Here is a 22,034-nt window from a genome sequence, read left to right as displayed (position 1 = left end):
CCAAATCAAACATCCATTAAAAAACACACATCTGGAAAGAAGCCATCATTTAAAAATAGCTTATGATGAGTGTAATTGAGTTACAAAAACATATTCTGAAATGTTATAGTTAAAACCCCACCCTGGAGATGTTGACATGTCAGAGAACAAAGATAGAATAATTCTCACATCGAGATAGATATTGCGATGGAAATGTAATATGTACCTATATACCTGGGTCTTTCTATGTGTATCAAGCAGTATTCATAAACATTCATATAACTAAATGGAAGATGCATATAAAACCATAATCAATTTTGAATATAATTTACCGTCATTTCTCATGAAACAGGAAAGCAGAGAGAAGTCAAGTAATGTTCCATGGTAAACAACAAAATTTTAGGATACCTAATTTGAGAGTCTCTGGCACACATTAATGGTGTTACATATGGGCATGGGGGCAGAGAAGCAAAGAATGTATTTTGAGGCCAGCATCCTAATACAGCAAACATCCAATGCTAATAAAAATTACAAAAAAGTTTTCCAAATCTACAAACAACTCCTAATAATACATGCTAATAATATGCTTTATTACCGTGTTTCCCCAAAAATAAGACCCTGCCTTATATTTGTTTGAACCCTGAAATTAGTGCTTGGCCTTATTTTCAGGGAGGTCTTATTATTTTGGGGCACATGGAGCAAGACGGGGCTCCTCTTGCCCTCTTACCTGATTTCTAGCTCTGTCCCCCTAACCGTAGCCAGAGGAAATGGCGGGGTTTAAATATTTCCAGGGGGGGCTTATTTTCGGGGGAGGACTTATTTTCAGGGGAGGACTTATTTTGGGGGAGGGCTTATTTTCAGGAAAACATGGTATATGAACTAGAAAAGAGAAATAAATGAAAGTTTCCTGTATGAATACATTAAGTAGGGGAGATGTTTCATTGTCCCTTTATCCGTTGCCCTCCTTTCATTATTCCTGAGTCTTTAAAACCCTAGCCTCTATAAAACCCTATCCTTTAAAACGTTGCCTCTATAAGCTTGGAATGGTATGAACGTTTCATCTCTTCCTCAGGTCATGGCAGTTGCAGGTCTGGATGCCACTAAAGTGCATAGGCATTCTCCAAGTCGCTCAACACGTTCCTGGGCTACACCACCCAACCGGGACCGCACTCTTTATTATACACCTCTTATACAAGTTGATCAACCAGATTCTACAGAATATATGAATGGTAGTCTGCCGTCTTTGCATAGGAGCTCCTGGTATACCGATGACCCTGATATTGCATATCGGACATTTACACCAGCTAATTTGACTGTACCAAGTGACTTTAGGCATAAGTATAGTGACAAGCAGAGAAGCGCCGACAGTTTGGTAGAAGCGGTAAGTGTTTCAGACCTTTGTTCTGAGCTAGTCATGAAATAACCTCTGAAAATGGAGCGTTATCTGACCCAAAAATACTTTGTTTTATCGTATTATGTTATGAGAAATGGTATATTCAGAATAAAATATACTTTGTATCATGGGTGTCAAACTGGTGGCCCATGGGCTGGACGCGTCACGTGCAGGCCACATCCATCCAGCTCTGCAAATGGGAAAAACATTGTGAAACATCATGTGACAGCAACGTCATCATGTTAAGCACGGGTGTCAAACTCACGACATTTGACACCCGTGCTTTACATGATAAAATTATAACAATAGCAATAGCACTTATATACTGCTTCAAGGTGCTTTACAGCCCTCTCTAAGGGCTTTAAAGAGTTTACAGAGTCAGCATATTGCCCCCAACAATCTGGGTCCTCATTTTACTGACCTTAGGATGGAAGCCAACCTTGAACCAGTCAGGATCGAACTACTAAACTGTTGGCAGTTGGCAGTCAATTAAAATTAGCCTGCAACACTGCATTCTAATTACTGTATCACCATGGCTCAAATTACATTCTTTTCAAAACACAGTAAAGAAGATTTATTCTTCTATTTCATTTTTATCCAGAAGTATCGAGGTTAAGATAGTGTCATTTACCATTACCTTAGATCTGAATTTATGTTTTTTTTAAATTGACACAAAGAGAAAGCTTTAATATTCCACTGAACATAAAATGCTTGTATACTATACAATATATATATATATATAAGCATTAAATAATGATTCCATGACATTTTTGTATTTTGATAATAGTTTTTCCAGTCCTCAAGTTTCAAAATATAAAGACATAATCTGTCTAGTAAGCAAATGGCTGCTATTGGCAATTCTGCATGCCCTAGTTGACAGCAGTCATTTGAATGAAAGGAGCATTCAGGCAATTTATCTGTGAAAATAGCAGATGTACTTTTTTAACATTGTGTTCTAAATGTGTAGCCAAGAAATTGGATGTGGGAGATGCAAAGCAAGCTTTGATACATTCTATACATGCATGAACACCTACTCCCAAGTATCAATAACCTTTGGGTCTATGTCAAGTAGTAGATTGCTTAGCAAATACATGTCAATAGTATCTAATTCCTTGCTAGATTATAAAAAAGCAAAACAGGGAGTTGGAAAATATTGTAGGTTTCTGAGAAGCTTTAATCCAGGGGTGTCAAACACAAGGCCCGTGGGCTGAATACGGCCCACGGGGTGCTTAGATCTGGCCCATAGGGCCACCCTGGAAACAGTGAAGGACTGGCCCACAGTGCCTCTGCCAGTGAAAATGGAGCTCGGGAGAGCCGCATGTGGCCCTCGCGAGCTCTGTTTTCACTTGCAGAGGGTTGCAGGAGGCCGTCACAGCCAAGAATGGACCTCGGGAGCCTGTTTTTGCTGTCAAAGTGCCCAGGCCACCACAGGCGCCCCCGACATGAGTGATGTCGAGCTAGCCATGCCCACCCCCTCGAGGTCAAATGCAACCCCGATATGGCCCTCAGTGAAATTGAGTTTGACACCCCTGCTTTAATCTAATAACCACTTTAGTTGCCTTCTTTTGAGAATCTCTTCAGCAATAGACCCAGGCTTGCCATATAAGCTTCTGCTGTTCTGCACTGTTGCTTTTGATAACATAATGCTAACATAATGTTTATGCTGTTACCTTTTCAGGTGCTTATATCTGAAGGATTAGGACACTATGCAAGGGACCCAAAGTTTGTTTCTGCAACAAAACATGAGATTGCAGATGCTTGTGACATGACTATTGATGAGATGGAAAGTGCTGCAAGCCACCTTCTCAATGGAGACATTAGCAATGGAACTAACGGAGACATGTTCCCTATTTTAAATAGACAAGATTACGAACTTCAAGAATTTGGTCCTGGCTTTAGTGATGAAGAGCCGGATACTGGAAAATATGAAGAAGACTTATCTGATGAAATGATATGCATTACAACCTTATAGTATTTAGTGAGGGGAAAAAATGTTTGATTTTAAACAAACAGAAGTGCCTCCTAGTTCTATGATGCTAGGCACTAGTTGGAATCAATAAGGAATCAAGCTTTGCATGAGTGATGATATTGTCATGTTGTGAGGAAGCCATACTTTTATTTATTAGTACGTGTTTCCAGTATGATGAATCAGGATTCGAATGATTTCTTCAAGGCCTTTGCTACAGAGTCGCGAGCTCATCAGGGAATGAAGGCGGATCTTAAGAACCAAGAAGATTCTAACCCGTTTGTGTTAAAACAAAAACAGAGAAAGTGGAAAGATTGCTGTCTTCCAATTGTGTTCTGCTGCCTTCCAGGGTGTTCACAATGCTCAGTGGAAAAAAGATTGGCACTTTTAACAAGGTCTTCAGAAGACTGTGGTGATGACAATCAAAGATGTCATTACCTCTGATCACAAAGCATACCAGAAATCCACTGCATTCAGCATATCCACTCAGATATATTATTTTAAAATTTGCTTATTATTTTTTTTGAAAAAGTTCCTTAATACATTTTATCAAACTCTTTTTTCCAAGAGATTGTTTCATCCGCTGCTGAAAGCGTTTTTCTCATATGTAACAGCAGTTTACATAGTAAAATATCATTAAAAATAGTCTGTTTTATGACTATCATATCAAGGGCAAAATACACTGGAATATTTGCATTTTTACTAATGCACTTGCAACCAGGTTAACGTAGAGTTAGATAGGACAGTTTGTTAAAAACTATATAGCAGAGATTATTGTAAATAAATTCTAATCTACCATAATTTGTATTTGTAAAGAGATGTTCTATATTTTGTAATTATTGTACCGTAATTGAACCGCAGCAATATTTATGGAGCCTCATTATTGTAATTCTTCACTGAATTCTAAATAGAAGTATTTTTACTTGGACTGTATAGCACTATAGAGTTAAATATTTAAATAGAGCCACCTTCATTATAAAATGTTTTTGAAGTAAAGATTTAAAAAAAAAAACTTGATGCAACAGAGATTTTATAAAATATTTTCAGTCAATTGGATTCTCACTTTACAATGTTAAGATATAGAAAATGAGTAATTACAATCTTGTATTTGGAAAGCTATTATTTGGAATCTGCTGTCTTTTTGACAGAAAACAAACTGTGGATTTATTTATCTCTACGACAACTCTTGCAATAACAGCTAGAAACAAGAATAATCAAAAAAGCTATCCATTTGGCAAGGTTTTACTTTTACTTTGAAATAAACACAGATTGATGTTTCAATCCTACATCATTTTCCTGATACAAAGTCCTATTGTATAAAATGGGATTTCTTAATGAAGATGCATAGGATCGAACCACCATGAGCATTCTTCTTGGTAGAGATTTCCTACATAGATATAATTTACAGGATGGATAGTTAACAAGTTACACAGCTTGAAGTGGAATGTATGATGATGATGATGATTTACATAACCAAAACATTCCTAAACTGGTGAGAATATGGCATGGTTGACAAACTTTTTGATGTTCTACATGTAATGTTTCAGGATTTGTTTTTATGCAATCAAAGGAGGGCTTCAATGTTGTTTGTGATGCAGTAAAATCCCGATACTGAAGATAATATGATTTTGGAGATCAATAAATATCAAAAGTTTATTTTATTAACATTGGATAAATGGACTTGTTCTGCCAAGCAGCTTTATCAGGGTTATCTGTATTAACAAAATAAGTAGCAATTGTCACGTTTCAAAAGTGTGACATACACAGCTAAGATTAATATAAACATTTTTGTACACAGTGGCAATTTGCTATGAATACCTTACAAACCTCTTCTTTCAAATGTCAGGAGAGAATTTAAAGGTTTGTACATTATTTCTTGACCTACATCATTTTGTATGAAAATAAATGCAAAATGTTACTGAGAATAAAATTGTGTAATAAAGTTATTATATTTTGTCTCTTTTTACCAACATATGCAATTCTAAAGATTGGTGATTTCTTTTGGCCCCATAGTTCTGTGTCTGAACTATGGGGTTTTACACGTCACTGACCTCCATAAAACCACAGGGAGCAATTTTCTAAGGAAGTAGGAATCAGTTGTCACTCCTATGTTCACAACCTGAATTTGCAAGTGACATCATGGCAACATCATGTCTCTGATCCAACTGAGGTTTTCAGAATAATGTACAATGAAATGGGTGCTGCTGCTTTGGAACTATTGTTGGCGGTGTTGGATGGGTTGATGGAAGATTAGAACTATAAAACTGCACATCAGATGGGAGACAAGATGCAAGAGAATTCAGCTGGGGGCTGGTTGCAATGGCTGTCATGGCAAGGTAACAAAAGGAGCTGGGGTCAGAGCTTAGCTTGTGGACCGGGGCTGCCAGAATTGACAGGCAAAAAGTGCTGATGCCTCAATGAAAGCTGGTCTGAAAATCTCACTAGTGAATCTGGGCAATGTATAGGGTGAGGGTAGAGGTTCCTTCTCTGAGCTTGTGGATTGGTTTCTGAACTTTTAATTACCAGGCTAGGTAACATCTTCAGCAGAGTTTAGGGGATGTCAGTATCAGTGTTCCGTTTATAAGGGCTTTATATAGTCAGTAGGTCCTGTGATGGTGAGGTCAAGTCAGGTAAGTCATCAGACCAAGGTCTTGTGATGGATTAGAAGTGGGTGTGTTAAGTGAGGGCCTTGTGGTGGGTTTTGTGATGGTCAAATGTGGGTCACCAGTGAGAGTCTTGTGATAGGGAGGTTACATCAGATGAGGGTCATTACAAGGTAAAGTGCTGGTTGGGGGTGGGCTTGCATGGGTTGGTTGAGGTTCGGTACTGTTTCTGGTTGGCTGTGTGGTTGATTTTAATTTTGAGGGGTTTGTAAGCTAGATGTAGATTGACGTGTCTGTTGATGGAATGTACAGGGTCTTAGCAAGCCATAGAAGGACCAGAAAACAGTGAGAGGTTTTGCTCTGTCAAAGCTGTTGAAGCCCCTGGGGACTATGTAACAAGAGTTACCCTGGATGAGAAATGGGGAATGACTGATAATATCCTTCTTCCCCAAACTGAAATTGGGATTGATCCTGTCAGAGCGGGGTAAAAACTGGATCAGGTAAAATTAGAAGGAATGGAGAAGGGAGAATGGGTATTTGACCGAGATCAAAGTTAGGCAGATTACTGCCAATTGAATGTGGCAGAGATAAGCTCTAAGACAATGTCTAGTTGGCTGAAAGGCAGTAAGGATGGCATGTAGGCAACTTGAGGGGAAAGGAAAAAAGGTGCAGTAGTTTCAGGTCAAGTCAAGGAAGCTATTATGATAGTGGTGCTGGGCAAACCATTATGGAAAAGGGAGAGAGGCGTTTTGGTCCTTGGATCTTGCCATTCAAATTCTGATGGTTGATGAACAAACAAGGTGGTGCACATTGCTGAAACCTGAAATCTGTGAAGGCACAGATATTACCCTTTTAGAAATAGGCTGTCCAAGATTCTGAGTTCTTCACTATTCATGATTCTAAGGAAAGGGAAGGAGGATGGCTGTGATACTCATGAAAATCTAGATGGTCAGCAAAGACACTCTATCTAAGGTGATATGGTCCAGGTACTGTATCTGTGTGGAGTTCAGACTGTAAGAACAAGTAGGGAATAATGCTTGTCTATCACTTGCCAGGCTGCATGGCTAATCTCTTCCTGAAATTGCAGAGTTGGATTTTGAACCCTCTCAGCTGTTTATGCTGGGGTATTTCAATCTTCATGCTCCATTGGTTCAGGACAACCATGAGCTTTTCTTAAATAATACTTGCCCTGATGCATGTTGTGGTTGCATGTTAGAATTCTTCAGTCTCAGTCCACCTATCCCATTTTATCATTCCATCTTATCGCTCTTTCTTTTCTGGAGGCCTAGGTATACAAAAATGTAGTTTAGAAGTTCCTGTAAATACAGCTCATTGATTAATTTAACCTTCTGTGTGACTGAGTTAGTTCACTACTAAATCCATCCTTCTATGGATTAGCTGATTAGCCATTTTTAACAGAACACTTCCCAGTTGTTCTGTTGATTAAAGTCAACTCCTAGTTTTCAATTAAGGATGTAAACAATCTTGCTTAATGAGACCAATTTAATGCAAGGCTTTTATTACTCTCTTAATGTATCTAAACAATAAAATAGAATAAATTATAGTAGTGTCTAAAGTAAAAGACAGCAAAACAAAATATAAAAACCTGAGGCTAAACATAAGTATATTAATTAGAATTTGTTTATTCCAGAAGTAAAATATTTTTGCAAAGCACAAGCAGCATAATTTAATCATGATTATTTCTACTAAAACCATTGCATCACTTCAGCATGACTTCCATTCTTTTAAAATTCTTTAGTGACAATTGAAAAAAAAGTGACCCAAATGTACAAGATACAGAATATAGGCCAAAGAAGTCTAACTTGAACATAATTCTGCCTCAACTATTTAGAATGAGAATTCTATTTCATTCTGAGATTAAATACTGCTTTGTGTACTAGAAAAAAATACATTGCTATTTTCTCTTACCTTTAGACTGGATGTGGAAAATAGGCAAAATATGAAATGTACTAGCCCATCAAATCAAGAGATACAAACTACATTCTATTTTTGTTATTTTTCCTTCCACTGTTTTGTATTAATGTACAGAATCTGACTTCCGTTCTGTGGTAAAAATTTACTGCGCATACCATCAAATGTCAGATGCTTCCAGGAATCTATTATTAACAAATATTAACTGAAGTAAAGTATCATTTCTATTGTACATCCTTTTTCTTGACATTGAAAATAGATTTTTGATTTAGTGGTATAGAAAAACATATCAAGTGATGCTACTCCTTATACATGTTCCTACAGAAAAAGTAGGCCAAGATTCTCCTATGGAGGCAAACTTCTAATGCAGAGCAAAAAGTTAACGCTGTGTTTCCAGAGTTTTGGGTTTATATACCGGAACATTTTTCTCTTGAAGCGGTGGTAATCCCAAAATAATATCAGCAGCCTTCTCTGCTATCATGATGGTTGGGGCATTTAAATTCCCACTAACAATACTGGGCATTATTGAGGCATCAACTACTCTTAAATTTTCTGTGCCTATAACTTTGGTCTTGGGATCAACCACAGCAGTAGGATCAGAATTCTGTCCCATTTTGCACGTGCATGAAGGATGGTAGGCACTATCAGATTTTTGTCTTATGAAAGCATCTATTTCTTTGTCTGACTGAATGTGTTCCCCCGGTTGAATCTCAAGTCCGCGGAATTCTTCAAATGCCTTTTGAGCAAAGATCTCCCTAGCTAATTTCACACACTGGCGAAACTCCCAGACATCTATTTCTGTTGAAAGAAAAGAAAAGAAAACAAAAGCACAATGATTCTGTGCACAACCAATATGAATATTAATGCTAACATTCTTTTCTTTTCAGACAAAAATTCAGAATAAAGTGACACAACCTAAGATACAGGAAAGGCAGGGAAGATGGATATTGCTTTTGTATTTTAGTATCTATTCACCATAAAAGAAAGAGTAAAATTTGAATATAAAATAAGGAAAATTGAATAGGTTTCCTATACATACTATTTAGTAGAATAGCAATTTTGAAACAGCTTTTGGGATATTTAATCCTTCATCCAGATAGTTCTTTATTCCCAAAAGGAAGTCATAATGATTTGTTGTAGCAAAAATAACCAAAATTATTTCAAATGTATAATATATAATTCTGATGTAAACTTACACACACACACACACCATATCCCTACAATTGGGAGTATCAACAATGGGATAAGAAGAAATGAAATTCAGCATGTCAACAACTACACAAAGGCCTATAAGGATAGATTTATTGTAATAAAGGTTCTGTACAAAGTTTAGTTCTATTTCCTTGAGCAGACAACAGCTTTTAATCATCCCATCTTTGTTCATTAGCTCACCCATGCAAAGATTTCTGCATTAAATGCTTTGCAAATATTCCCTGTTAAGGAAATAATTATCACTGTCTGCATCATCTGCATTTCATTCATGTTATACTTCAAAATTTAATGCAGTTTATTTTATGCATCTGATGAATTACAATCCATGAATTACAATTTTATGTGCCATAAAAGTGTTTATTTTTAAAAAATCTGCAAGACCTAAAGTCATAATGGCTCGACATAACAATTTAAGATGTCCAGCCTTGTGATGTGCATTTTTTTCTCCCGTAGAAACAAAATGGAGTTTCTCACATGTGTGTACTAGACTTTATGCAAAAAGGAGATGCTGCTCTTAAGTATGAAACTTTTTGCCTAAGGAAATCCAGTTAAACTGGATTGTCTGAAAACTCCAGCATAATGAAGTCTCTGACCTTGTTTGGACATTACAATAAGACAGCATTTTTCCAAATTGCTCAGTAAGATTGAACAAACACATCAATGCACACTGCCTTAGCAATCCTGATTAATCATAACCTAAACAGAGAACATATTTCTTCATCAATGAAAACAGAGCTAAAAATCAGGGAATACTTGTCCTTGATTTATTTCTTTCCAAACCGGAATAACTGGCATTTTCAACCCTGAATAAATAAAAATCTGAATCCAAGAATAAAAACTTGCTTCAGGTTTTGGCTAGTTAAGAGAAGAAACTCTGGCCAGTTGCTCCTGACACTCTTCCCCAACTTATACGGAAAGAGTGAGGCACTTAAAATGGGAGGTTGAGGGCTTTATGAATATCTGGAGAGATGCTACAGGTAGTCCTTGAGAAAGTCCTTTATCGGGATCAACTATGTAGTCATTAAGCGAAGTGGCCGCTAAGTCAAACTGTGACTGTGCTTATGATCTTATTTGAGGCTTCCTTTGCTTTACAATCATATAAACCTTGTAAATGTGAGGATTGGATGTGAAGTCACTTTTTCATCATTGCTGTAACTGCAGACTGTCACTAAACGAGACAGTTGCTGAACAAAGACTATCCATGTGCCACAGGGCAAGAGCAGCAAAAAACAAGCCTCGTTTTCTGGGTCCTACTCGATGAATTACTGTGTCTGACAATCCTGACAACTTCTAGAGAATAGAAGACGTATGCATAATGGGGAAACAGTTACTTGGACTCATTTTACACTTGTGGCATAAACTTTACTAGATAATGCAGTCACTATTCCCTGTTTGACAAAGTCCGAGACTGATGGAAGAGGAAAAGATACAAAGAAATGGGAAATGCCATCAAAATAAGACTACCAGTATGGTATGCCATGGTCTATAGAAGGTGTAATTGTCTATATTGTGAGTGTAACTATAGAAGGCAAGTTTAAAGAATGGAATATAATTATTCATTTACCTGTTGACAAATAATTAGGCTCAAGGATTGGATGCTCGGTAGGGTCTGAACTCTTCAGCTTCAGCTTTCCTACACTGGTACTTCGCATAGGGCCAATATGGACCTGTAACAATCCCAAAAAGATACATGGTATATGGCATCTAGAGGTTCATTATAAAATAACTAATGGGATTCATAGAAACTTGGGGTTGCATGAGTTATTTAGACACTGCATGGTTGATTTAGACAATTATTTCAGGTTTCAATGCTTGGTTTCTTTCGTTACTCACTGGCTTTGAAGTGAAAATCATATCTTGTATTAATTTGGAGCTCTTATATTCAAATGAGGGTAGTTTGTTTAATATTGATTAACAAACACAAGAGTTTCACAAAACCCTTTACAATAGGAAGATGCCTTCTTAGACTTATAGGATGAATTCAGGGGTGAAATCTACTTACCTTCCTAATCGGTTCGGAAGTGTATGTGCTGCGTGCGCGCAGACCCTCTGCGCATGCACAAAACCGTCTGTGCATGCGCAGAGGATAAAAAACAGGTTACTTCCTGGTTAAAACCAGGAAGTAGCGATGACCAGGCGGGTGGGCAGAGCCTTGCACTGCCATTGCTACCAGTTCTCCGAACCACTGCCCGCCATCGATATCGGTTCAGTTGAACCGGTCCGAAAAGGGAGCATTTCACCCCTGGATGAATTACATTGTCTATACTTATTGAAAGAGAACCTATGTCATCTCTGGTTAAGCCTTCTGGCCACCAACAAAGGGATTGGGAACTATTTCCAAAAGTACAATATGCTTCTTTAATTATATGAACAAATGAACAAATATATTCCAGGAAAATATTTCTGTTCAGTGGATATTCTATGTAGTAATTGGTATTACTACTCACCTGATAAGCTTCCAACTGTGAAGCAACTCGCCCATGGTCAATCACCTGAGAAGGGAGGAAGTGGAACTGGATATCTGGGTGAGAAATGCCTGGACGACTTCTTATAAATCCACCAGTTTCTAAATGGGCAGTGGCTCCATCTCCTGAAAGGTGGAACACAAACACCAGATACATAAATAATGAAAATGGAAGAATGAGGATTTCAAAAGATCATTTTACATTCCCTGTATTTTATATTACATTCTGCTTTAAACATTCATCACACACAGTAAAAGTTGTGTCTAAGTCTCATTACCTTTCTGGTTGCAGTTTGGCTCACAGGGCATAATTACATAACACAATAAATAACGTAACACAAAATATGTTTTACAAAGCAAGAGTGTTAGAGTCACATATGTTAATTCAAAACAAACCCAAATCATATTATAGCTTATGAAATAAAGAGCATGTCTCATTTGTTGTAAAAGCATTCACAGTTCAAATAGGTTTTCTTTTCACCTTAGAAATATAGTTCTTTAATAACATGAAAGGTCAGCCTCTATGATGCTTGCTTGTTATCAGCTTCCATAGTAATGGAGGGAGGAAGATTGGCATTTGGGTAGGGAAGTGAGCTGGAGAGAGATGCTGTATGTGAACAAAAAGGGAGGATTGCTCTCATGTTCTACTGCGCAGCTGAATGGACTTGTTTATACTCAGTCAAGATCAACCGTCCTGGAATACCAGATGGGCAAAAACACCTGAAGATGCACCCCACATGACACCATATGGGTTGGGAATTGGACATTCAGCCTGGGTCCTTGGGGGAAGGGATTTGGGGATACTTTCAATATGTAACTTTCGCGCCTTTTGCTTCAGATCTTGCTTTTCTTTCATTGCTATCATTTCAAACTCAGTAAAAGTACCTCTTCTCTACAAACATGGAGTCGGGGGGTTTTCTTTCTTGGGTTTTGAACGGAGGCACGTCTGACATGAAATCGGATTTGTAATTGGATATAATTGCTTTTATATATTATTTGACAATTTAAAAATATTTAAATATATAAATATATATAATATATATTTTAAATTGCCATAGCTATCATAAAATTATTGCACTTGAGAATGTTATTAACATGGAATAGCGTTAGTACTTTATTAGAGTTATTGACCAGCACACAAGAAAACCAGTGTTGTTATACAACAGTAACAATAGTCATTTGTGCTTCTATTCTAAACATTCTTTGTCTTTCTGCAACAAATCTTAGCATTCTCAGGAATTTCTAGAAACATTAACTTCCTGTTTGTTACAAGTGATTTAACAACTATGCATTTTTAAAAAACCCAGTGAAGCAAAGCTACTTGCAAATGTAGCCTGAACTTTTGAAAAACCCTTGATTTCCTTATCTGGAATGAAAGTGTGTCAAATGAATCATCTACAAGAAAAATCTATTATGAATGGACACATTCATTAAAGCTTTACTTTAAAAGCTGATTTTATATCTCTAGCAAAATGAGAACGCAACAAGATATAATTCTAAATCATACCTGTGGATTTCCAGAACCATTCAAGCCCAATTTTGATCATCTGAAGAGGCTTTTGTGATTTATAGAGTGTTACAGGTTGAGTGCACTTTTGCTGTATGTACACTTCCAAATGATCTTGGAGATTTTGGCCAACCCCTAGTAGAAATGACAAGAAATGTCCAATATATGTACACTACAAATATTTACAACTATATTTACAAACAATGGAATTGGGATAAAATTTGGTGTCAAAAGCAGGAAGTCCTTTCAAGTGCCCATGACAGCACCTCTATAAATGATATTGATCTTTACTGGGATTATGTGACTACTAAGAAATGGATTCATGTCATCCTAGGAAAGGACACAACTGATTTAAAGAGTTCTTGACAGAGGCTGTGTGAACATCTCAAACACCTTTTACTTTCAAATCCAACACAACGTTACACGGAGTTATACTGAATCTATCATACACACCTGAAAGATGGCAGACAACAGGGATTCCTAATTTTTTTAGATCATCTGCATTTCCAACCCCAGATAGCATAAGTAACTGTGGAGAATTTATGGCGCCACCACTTAAAATAACTTCCTTACTAGCAAAAACCTGAAATAAAATAATAGCAATGTAATCAGACTAAATTTTGACAGACCAAAGCCAATACAAAATGATGTTATTGATTTATAGCCCTCAGTTTTCATGCTCATGTTATAGCCAGAAATTTTGTAATCTAGACAATTGAATTTATTAAAATATGCTCTATCATATATTTTTAAGTAAACTTTCCTCTTAAGCAATACTAATATTTCTTGTCTATCCAAACTTATTTGCTAAACTTTTCTCTTTGTTAACATAAAATTATTCTTTGAATCAAAGGTTTTTATTAGTGCAAATAATGTATTATTCTCCTTACAGATGCCTCTTTTCCCCCTAAACTGTATCTCATGTTACTCAAATAATCCCATTAAAAAAAATTGCTTTGTATTATCAGCCAAAACAATAATTTCATCACTTATCAATGAAAAAGAATCCACATTCTGAAGATCAAAAAAAATATATTGGGTTCTCACATTCTTCTATTGAATAGTCATCTGGCAGCACAAATCTGCAAATGACTAATGATATCCTTTATTTCTCTGAAAAAGAATTATCCCAGAATGATGATCTCTTTTCCTTCATCTTTTATCATCCTTCCTAATTTAAAGTTTACAACAATTAAGTTTTACTGTATTTTATTACAGTACTAGCTAATCACTGAAAGAATAATAGTGGTCTGCAAGAAACAGTGGTACTGAAAACAATACAGCACTGAAAAATTTAGCTAGATTTATCCATTTATAGTGTGGTTAATTACATAGTACAATTTTAACAATGTAATGCATTCTTCAAAAACTTCCACACTACATTTTTATAGTACTGCAATTATAGCATAGGAAAACAATTTGTCTTATGAACTGCCAACATTTTTTATTTAAAGAAAGAGTAGAAATAAACTATTCACTTCACAATTGACAAGAAGTCATCATTAAAATTTCCTAATTTTAAGCCTGGAACTATTGCATTTGAACTTTTTAATAAATGAGCTGGATCCAGAGGTGAAAGAATTGCATCCAGAGTTGTGGATATCACTAAGTAAAATAACTCAAAACACAAAGTATGTGTGAAAGTTCCAAATTAGTATAGTGAAGGGCCATTCAAAATAGCAGGGCAGTTTCAAGATACCAAAAAGTCAATTATCAAAGAAAAAAAAAACCTGAAGATTCATAAAATCATCAGATCTGTTGATCATGTAATCACATTTACTATGCTATAGTCCTGGTGGTGCAATGGTTAGAATGCAGTACTATGGGCAAACTCTGCCCTCAGTCTGGAGTTTGATGCCAACTGACTCAAACTTGACTCAGCCTTCCATCCTTCCAATGTCAGTAAAATGAGGGCCCAGATTGTTGGGGCTAATATGCTGACTCTGTAAACTGCTTAGAGAGGGCTGTAGAGCACTGTGAAGCAGTATATAAGTGCTATTGCTATTGTTATGCTGATTACCATACAGTTTCACAGTATTTGTCCTTTGTCATCTGACTGGAGTCCATTAAATAGGAGTAAATTTTGATGTGATTTTTACTTTCCTTTAAAGTTCTTTCTTTCTCTCTTTTTAAAATATTAGAATGATAGGACTCTCAATGAAAGAAATACCTATTTTCAAACCAGTATGGATTTCATTTCTAGAAGCTGAGAGGGGTGGGGGACTGTTAACTCAAAATAAATGGAAAACTGAAATTAACCCCATCTGCAGAATGGAGTGGTACCCAATATATTTTGATTAGGTTACTGCAGTGCTTTCTTGATATGGACTTAAAGTCTCAGTTGTATTTTGCTTTTATTTCAACAATAAAAGAACCTTTACTACAATTCTAATGAGCCAGAAATGAAAATTTAGTACAAGTTGATTGCTAGTTGATTTTCTTTTCATAGTTGAAGAAAGAATACTGTACATTCTTACCTTTTTTTTTTCTCCATTTTTAATATACTCAATACCAATGGCTTTGGTCCCCTCAAATAAAACTTTTGTAACAAGTGTGCTGACTTCTGTAGACAGGTTTGGACGTGATAAAGCAGGACGAAGATACGCACTAGCTGTATTCCACCTTTTACCTACAAAATACATGTTTTTATTGTAACAGTAACCATAATAATGTATGTTATCTCAGTATGGTAAACTGCTCCAGGAAAATCTGGTTTTAAATTTTTAATGAATAAAATAAATACCAAAATAATTTTATCTGTTCTATTGTGATTATATATTAACATTCTTTAAAGTTATTACTGTAGTCCACAAGATTCATCAAGCCAGAGCAATAATGCAAATTTTTAAAAAGACAAAAATGCTAAAACAATATAAAAAAAATTAAAAACAACATCCTGAATCCCTTTCTGAGAAACAGAAAAAAAGTGAAGACTAACTGCAAGTCATCTGCAAATGGAGTCCATTTCATAGTTTGGGAAAAATATTTTACTACATGCCTGATAGGCAAGTTTTTGAAAGTGGAGAAAAGGCCACTTCTGATCCAGACAGTCAGATAATCTGTAAAATAACCAAGTCCTAAATCTTAACAATTTCTCAAATGAAATATAGTAGTACCTTGGTATTCATTGTTAATGGGTTCCACGATGTGCGATGAATAGCAAAAATGATGAGTACCAAACAAATTTTTCCCATAAGGAATAATGTAGTGAGCCCCAAGGCAGCTGACATCAACAAGTTGTAGCTTGTGCATTTAGTACCAAACAAATGATGAGTACCAGGACAAAATGCATTGAGTACCAAATTTGATGAGTTTCAAAGCAGTTAAGTACCAAGATACCACTGTATATTAAACTGTGAGCCCTCTGTCCACAAAAAAAGACAACCAGATTTTTCAGTGAGAGGGATCTTATTGTGATATCATACACCAGGGGTCTCCAACCCCTGATCTGTGGACCTCCACCGGTCCACAGCATGCTAGCAACCAAGGCTGTGCAAACAAGTGAAGCCCCATCCGTGGGATGCAGGCAGCATGCAAAACCATGTCCTCTCTGGTCCGCAGAAAAACCTTTCTCCACGGAACCGGTCCTTGATGTCTAAAAGACTGGGGGGGCACTGCCATACACCATTTACAAGCCTGATGTTTCTGCTGCTATATGTGTGGGTAGAAACCAATTCAAAACCCAAATCTCAGTCTACCTCTTCAGTTGATTGATTGTACATTTAACATTGCCTTGATTTAGTTTGTTTACTTCTCTAGCTTGATATTGAGGAAGATAATGTTAGAGCACATTGAGACATTCCATGCACTCAGATTACAATATTGTATCAGATGTGATACTGATGATGCCTCTTTCTAAAATTCTGGATGAATTCTTCCTAGCAATTCCATACAGAATATTAAATAACTGAAAAAGGCCAAGACAGAGCCATGTAGAAAACTGTATCGCTTGTATCAAATAATCTCTCTTTGGATATTACACTGAGAAAGTCTGGAATCACGTTGAAGAATGCTGCTAAAGTTCAACTCTATTGGAGAGTCCATAAGGATAGCATGGGATTAAAGGCCAACAAGAGGTTTCAAGAGAGTAGGGCGGCACTCAGGTCATTCAGCTTCTAGCAAAAAATCTACCAAACTAATTAGAATGGTATTAAATCAACATGCATCCAAATGCATAAGGGGCTGTGTCAGCTGCCACCTCATACTCACTTGTGCTTCGATACCATGTGCTGACAGTCTGCCATAGACTATGGGGATGGGAGTGGGGATGCTTGGGGGAAAGTGAAAGTAAAGGCTGCTTGGGGAAAGCGAGAGTAACTGTTGCATCACCCCCCCCCCCCAAACTCTGCTTGCTTTATCTACCCAGAATGGTGTTTCAGGGTCACCTGGCTGGGAGGAAAATCACAGCTGCATACCAACCTACCCTGGAAGTGACCGTTCTGAAAACATCTTGCTTGAACCTGATTGGTCATGTGGGGGGGGGACAGTGACTGGATGCAGCAAAAGGAGGGAAAAGTAGAATTTAGGGATTTTGGCGTGCTATTCTCACAATTCTGGCTATGAACTACTACATTGTACTTGATTTCTAATAAAACTACACCTGTCTCAACAAATGGAGCCAAGGCAGGGGTGAAATCTAAAATTTGTTACTACCGGTTCTGTGGGCGTGGCTTGGGGGGGTTTAATGTGACTGGATGGGTGTGGCTATTTTTTTTTTTTTACCTTTAAAACCATTTTTTACATGTAAAACCATGTAAAAAAATGCTTTCAAAAGGCTCTGACGATCTCAGCCGAGTTGCCTGATCGGCAAGCAACTCAGCTGGGATTGTCAGAGCTTGGATCATCAGAGCCATTTAAAAGAAAAAAGTTTTTTTCTTTTAAGTGGCTCTGATGATCCAAGATAAGTTGCCTGATTAGCAGGCAACTCAGCTGGGATCGTCAGAGCTTGGATCGTCAGAGCCATTTAAAAGAAAAAAAAGGCTCTGATGATCGCGCGGCTCAGCTGGGCATGGGGAGCGGGGGCAGGGATTGCTACCGGTTCTCCGAACTGCCCGCCGCCATTGCTACCTACTCGCCCGAGCCAGTCCGAACTGGGAGCATTTCACCCCTGAGCCAAGGATTGTTTCTGTTTAGAGGCTTAAGTTTGTGTCAGGTATGACAGACTGTTATGATTTTATTTAACATTTCCCATAAACAATGGGTGACAAATGCCTATAAAATCTATAAAATGCCTATAAAATATAGCAACAATGTAGATTTAAGGCCAGTACTGTCTGGCACACAGTACTGGCCTTAAATCTACATTGTTGCTATATTCTGGGTTTAATTCAGGCATCTTTTTCAATTTTAACAGCTGCCATTGTGGACAATTACAATTATCTAAGGATCGAGCAGAAATAGTTTTAAGTTACAATTCTGGATTTGTATGCCAAATCTTTTGCCTTGGTAAAAGAAGTATCTACCTTTCCACACAACCTTTAAAAATGAAACAGGTTAAACGAAAACCAGATGGTCAATGTGTGATCATTCAGTTGTTGCTCTACTGTGTATTTAATGTGGAAAGAAATTGAGCTGTCAGCCAAAATAAACATTTCCAGCGAACCAGCAAATAATTGAAGTTAATACTGGCTATGAGTTTATAATTTATTTATTTATTTATAAAATTTATAGGTTACCCATCTTACCTCAGGGTAATTCTGGGCGGCTTACAATAATAAAAAATAAAAACTATATAAATGAAAAACATAAATAAATTAGTATAATCCCACCTTCATATTGATTGATCAAGATTAAGCATTTCCTCGTGGGAACTTTGTTAGGTATTATTTATAGGCACTATATTGGCAGGAGAAATACTTCAACTTTGATTTTTGTCCAGAGCATTTTACAAGACAGAGATACTCATCAGAAACATTAATTTTATGATATATCCTAAAATGTCAGTTCTTCCATAATGAATTTTTAAAATCAATTGTTACTTGGTATAAGGTTTATGCTGCAATTTATTTTATTCACAGTTGTACTTTGAAAGGAAGAGTTAACTTGAATACAGCAGCTTCTGCGGAAAGTATCAAAGCAAGCAAAATGGAGGAAACAGCTTTAGGTTGCAAACAGTGCTCCTTTTGAACACGTGTCAATGTCACATATGCATTTACAAGGGGACAGGCTTGCATCACAACATCACTTCTGTCATGTTGCCTGTTTTGACACATTCCTCTGGAAGCTGCTGCTTTTAATTTAATCCCCAAAAGAATCTATGCTGAGGAAGCACTGTGGCTGATGCTATCAACCGTCAGACCAGGAATAAATATATCAGTCACTGTGTTGGAAGTTTAACGCTGAAAAGTTCACACTCTAATAATTACATTTATAAAGTTTCTCAATTTTCTATTTATATAATTTTGAAGAATATTCCAGTTCACACTAATTTATGGCGATAAGATTAAATAAAATTATTTACAATAATCTTAATATTGGTAGTTCTCGATTCACAATACTTGTTTATTGGTCATTGAAAGTTACAACGGCACTGAAAAAATTGACTTGCAAAGGTCTTCACACAACCGTCTCAGCATCCCCTCAGTTACATGATCAAAATTGGGTGCTTGGCAAATGGCATATATTTAATACAATGGTTCCTGTGTCCCAGAACCATGTAATCACACTTTGCAACCTTCCCTGCTGGCTTCCAACAAGCAAAGTCAATGGGGGAAGCTGAATTTGCTTAATGACCATACATTCAATTAGAGTCGCTCTATGATGGAGATGGGCAGTCTCTATAAATGATATATAAATAAATAAATAGGCAACTGCAGTGATTCATTTCACAATAGCAGGAAAAAAAAAAAAAGGTTGTGAAACTGAAACCTCTGGTCTAGTCCAACCTCTTTCTCAATGCATGCTATTAGGCCCTTAAAAGAACCCACCAGCAATTATGGGCTTTTTTCATTATGAAAAAGTTTCCAAACCATTATAAGTGTTTACGAAGACTGGTGTTCATGGCTACTACACAACATGGCTTCCAAACTGAATGTGTCAAAGCTAACCTTTATATATTGTCATATCCATCCAGCCAAAGCCTTCTTGTTGAAAACCATTCATATCGTCTGTAAAAGGGTACCCAGCTTGCTGAGCTGCATCCAGGAATGCGCAGTGAAGAGGGTTTTTTGTTTTTCCCCTTGACACATGAAGTGGGCCATCCCCTCCTCGATAAAGATCAGCCCCCAACTCATGAGTTTGTGCTTTCTTAAAATACGGCAAACAGAATTCATAGTCCCATCCAACAGCCCCTTCTTTACTCCACCTGTTATAATCTTCTGCATGGCCCCGAATGTATACCATGGCATTGAGGGATGAGGAACCACCCCAGACTCGTCCTCTGGGCCAGTACAGGATCCGATTATCCATGTGTTTTTGGGGTGTTGTATGGTAGTACCAATTATATTTCTCATCACAGAGATTGTAAGTTAAAGCAGCAGGCATATGAATCTTCCACAATAATTGTTTGCTACCTAAAACAGTATCTTTTGGACCTGCTTCAAGTAGCTTCACAGTGTTGTGAGGGTCTTCAGTCAATCGGTTGGCTAAAACACATCCTGCAGACCCAGCTCCGACTATTATATAATTGAAAGAGTCCATATTTTTAGAATTAACTGGAGAGGATGCTTGTGAAAATCTCATCCTTTGTCCATTGAAAGCTTTTGAACTCTTCAATATACTTCTTTTGAATAATTCTTTGTGGGCTTGACAGATAAAGCCATGCTTTTGAACACCTTTGATTAAGAAAGACATTGTTTCCTATGTTATTTCAGATGTAGTCAATTTGGGTCCAAATATTCTGACCTAAAAAGGAAAAAAAATGATCTTAAAGTGATATATTAATATATAGTAATGTACAATATGAACTATATTTAAGTCACTGTATCATTTAAAATGGCTTAAATCATACATTTTAAGCAAAATTGAAATATTGGGAGAGGCAGAATAAAAGACATAAAATTTGAATTTCTTTTAATGATTGCTAAGTTAGTGCACGTTACTTTGAAACTTTTATTGCCATTGAAAAACGTCTTCACTTTATGGATTGTTAAACGTAATACTTTGTAGTTCCTCACTCGCATTTCATCCAATTGTGACAAAACTCATCTGTTACTTTGCATTTCTCAAAAGCCAGACCACTTTCAACATTACTTCTTATTCACTAGTTGTATTTCTCTTTTTTATAGACTTTCTGGAGAACTGTGGGGTATCAGGGGAATGGAAATGTCCGAAGTAGGTTGGTATGAGTTCTTTCAAAAAGACAAAACTAAGTTTGACTTATATATTTTGGTTTTTTCCCCCATTCTTTCAAACCATCCCACTTTCTTCTCCTACCCCATTTTTGGGCACTGATCCTCCCCATATGTATTCAGAAGCATGCATTAAATCCAATTAAATCCAATATGGGTTCAAACGTCCAGATGAGGACTGTGGAGAAAGGTCACTCCATGCAATGGTCCTAGTCCTCAGGCTATGCAAAGCAGTAGTTTTTTTGTAGGTTTCCTCCTCGAGCCAGGAGCTATTGTTTGTTTTTATTTACTGCATTGAGCTCTGGAGTTGCAAGGCAGCAGACATGGTGTATCCCCTCATTTTATCTTCTTGCTAACCTCTGAGGTTAGTTAGTAGTGTGTGAATGATTCCCTTGATCAAGGGGGAATTTGAATCTGTCTCTCACCAGTCCTTGTCCAATATCCAGCACAGTAGAGAGATTGCACTCCCCTTTAAATCTCAAGTTTTAATAACTGAAGATGCATGTTTAAAGTCCTGCTTAAAGTCCTATTTAAAGAGGTTTAAACAACCAAAACAGGCAAACTCTGAAATGGAGATTTCAGAACGATACTTCTAATTTTAATTGATTTTTCGGCAAATGAAGGGGAAGGGGCGAGGGCGACGCCAATAATGACAAAAACTCTCACACAAGTGCTTTGGATTCTTTGTTC

General features: G+C 36.9%; 2 protein-coding genes across 3 annotated transcripts in view; one reads left to right on the top strand and one right to left on the bottom strand.

Moving 5' to 3' along the window:
- CACNA1D (calcium voltage-gated channel subunit alpha1 D) overlaps positions 1-3,857 on the top strand; it is a 225,277-nt gene extending 221,420 nt beyond the window's left edge. For both annotated transcript variants that reach the window (XM_070936968.1, XM_070936969.1), the window contains 2 exons: positions 1,052-1,360; positions 3,051-3,857. In XM_070936968.1, coding sequence (XP_070793069.1) covers positions 1,052-1,360; positions 3,051-3,344 — 603 coding nt within the window. In that variant the 3' untranslated portion in view covers positions 3,345-3,857. The remainder of the gene's footprint in view (positions 1-1,051; positions 1,361-3,050) is intronic.
- Positions 3,858-7,786: 3,929 nt separating this feature from the next.
- CHDH (choline dehydrogenase) lies at positions 7,787-20,847 on the bottom strand. Its single transcript, XM_070933645.1, has 7 exons — positions 20,103-20,847; positions 15,534-15,685; positions 13,510-13,639; positions 13,057-13,191; positions 11,533-11,675; positions 10,650-10,752; positions 7,787-8,671 (listed from the first exon to the last, which is right to left on the bottom strand). Exons 1-7 carry the CDS (start codon positions 20,845-20,847, stop codon positions 8,253-8,255), a joined length of 1,827 nt encoding a protein of 608 aa, XP_070789746.1. The 3' UTR covers positions 7,787-8,252.
- Between the last annotated feature and the right edge of the window lie 1,187 nt (positions 20,848-22,034).

Source organism: Pituophis catenifer, unplaced genomic scaffold (genome assembly GCF_029215685.1).
Source record: "Pituophis catenifer annectens isolate HBS135680 unplaced genomic scaffold, rPitCat1.0.hap2 SCAF_2, whole genome shotgun sequence".
In the NCBI taxonomy this organism is placed as follows: domain Eukaryota; kingdom Metazoa; phylum Chordata; class Lepidosauria; order Squamata; family Colubridae; genus Pituophis; species Pituophis catenifer.
Note: the sequence above shows the minus strand (reverse complement) of the source record. Positions and strands in the feature narration are given on the sequence as shown.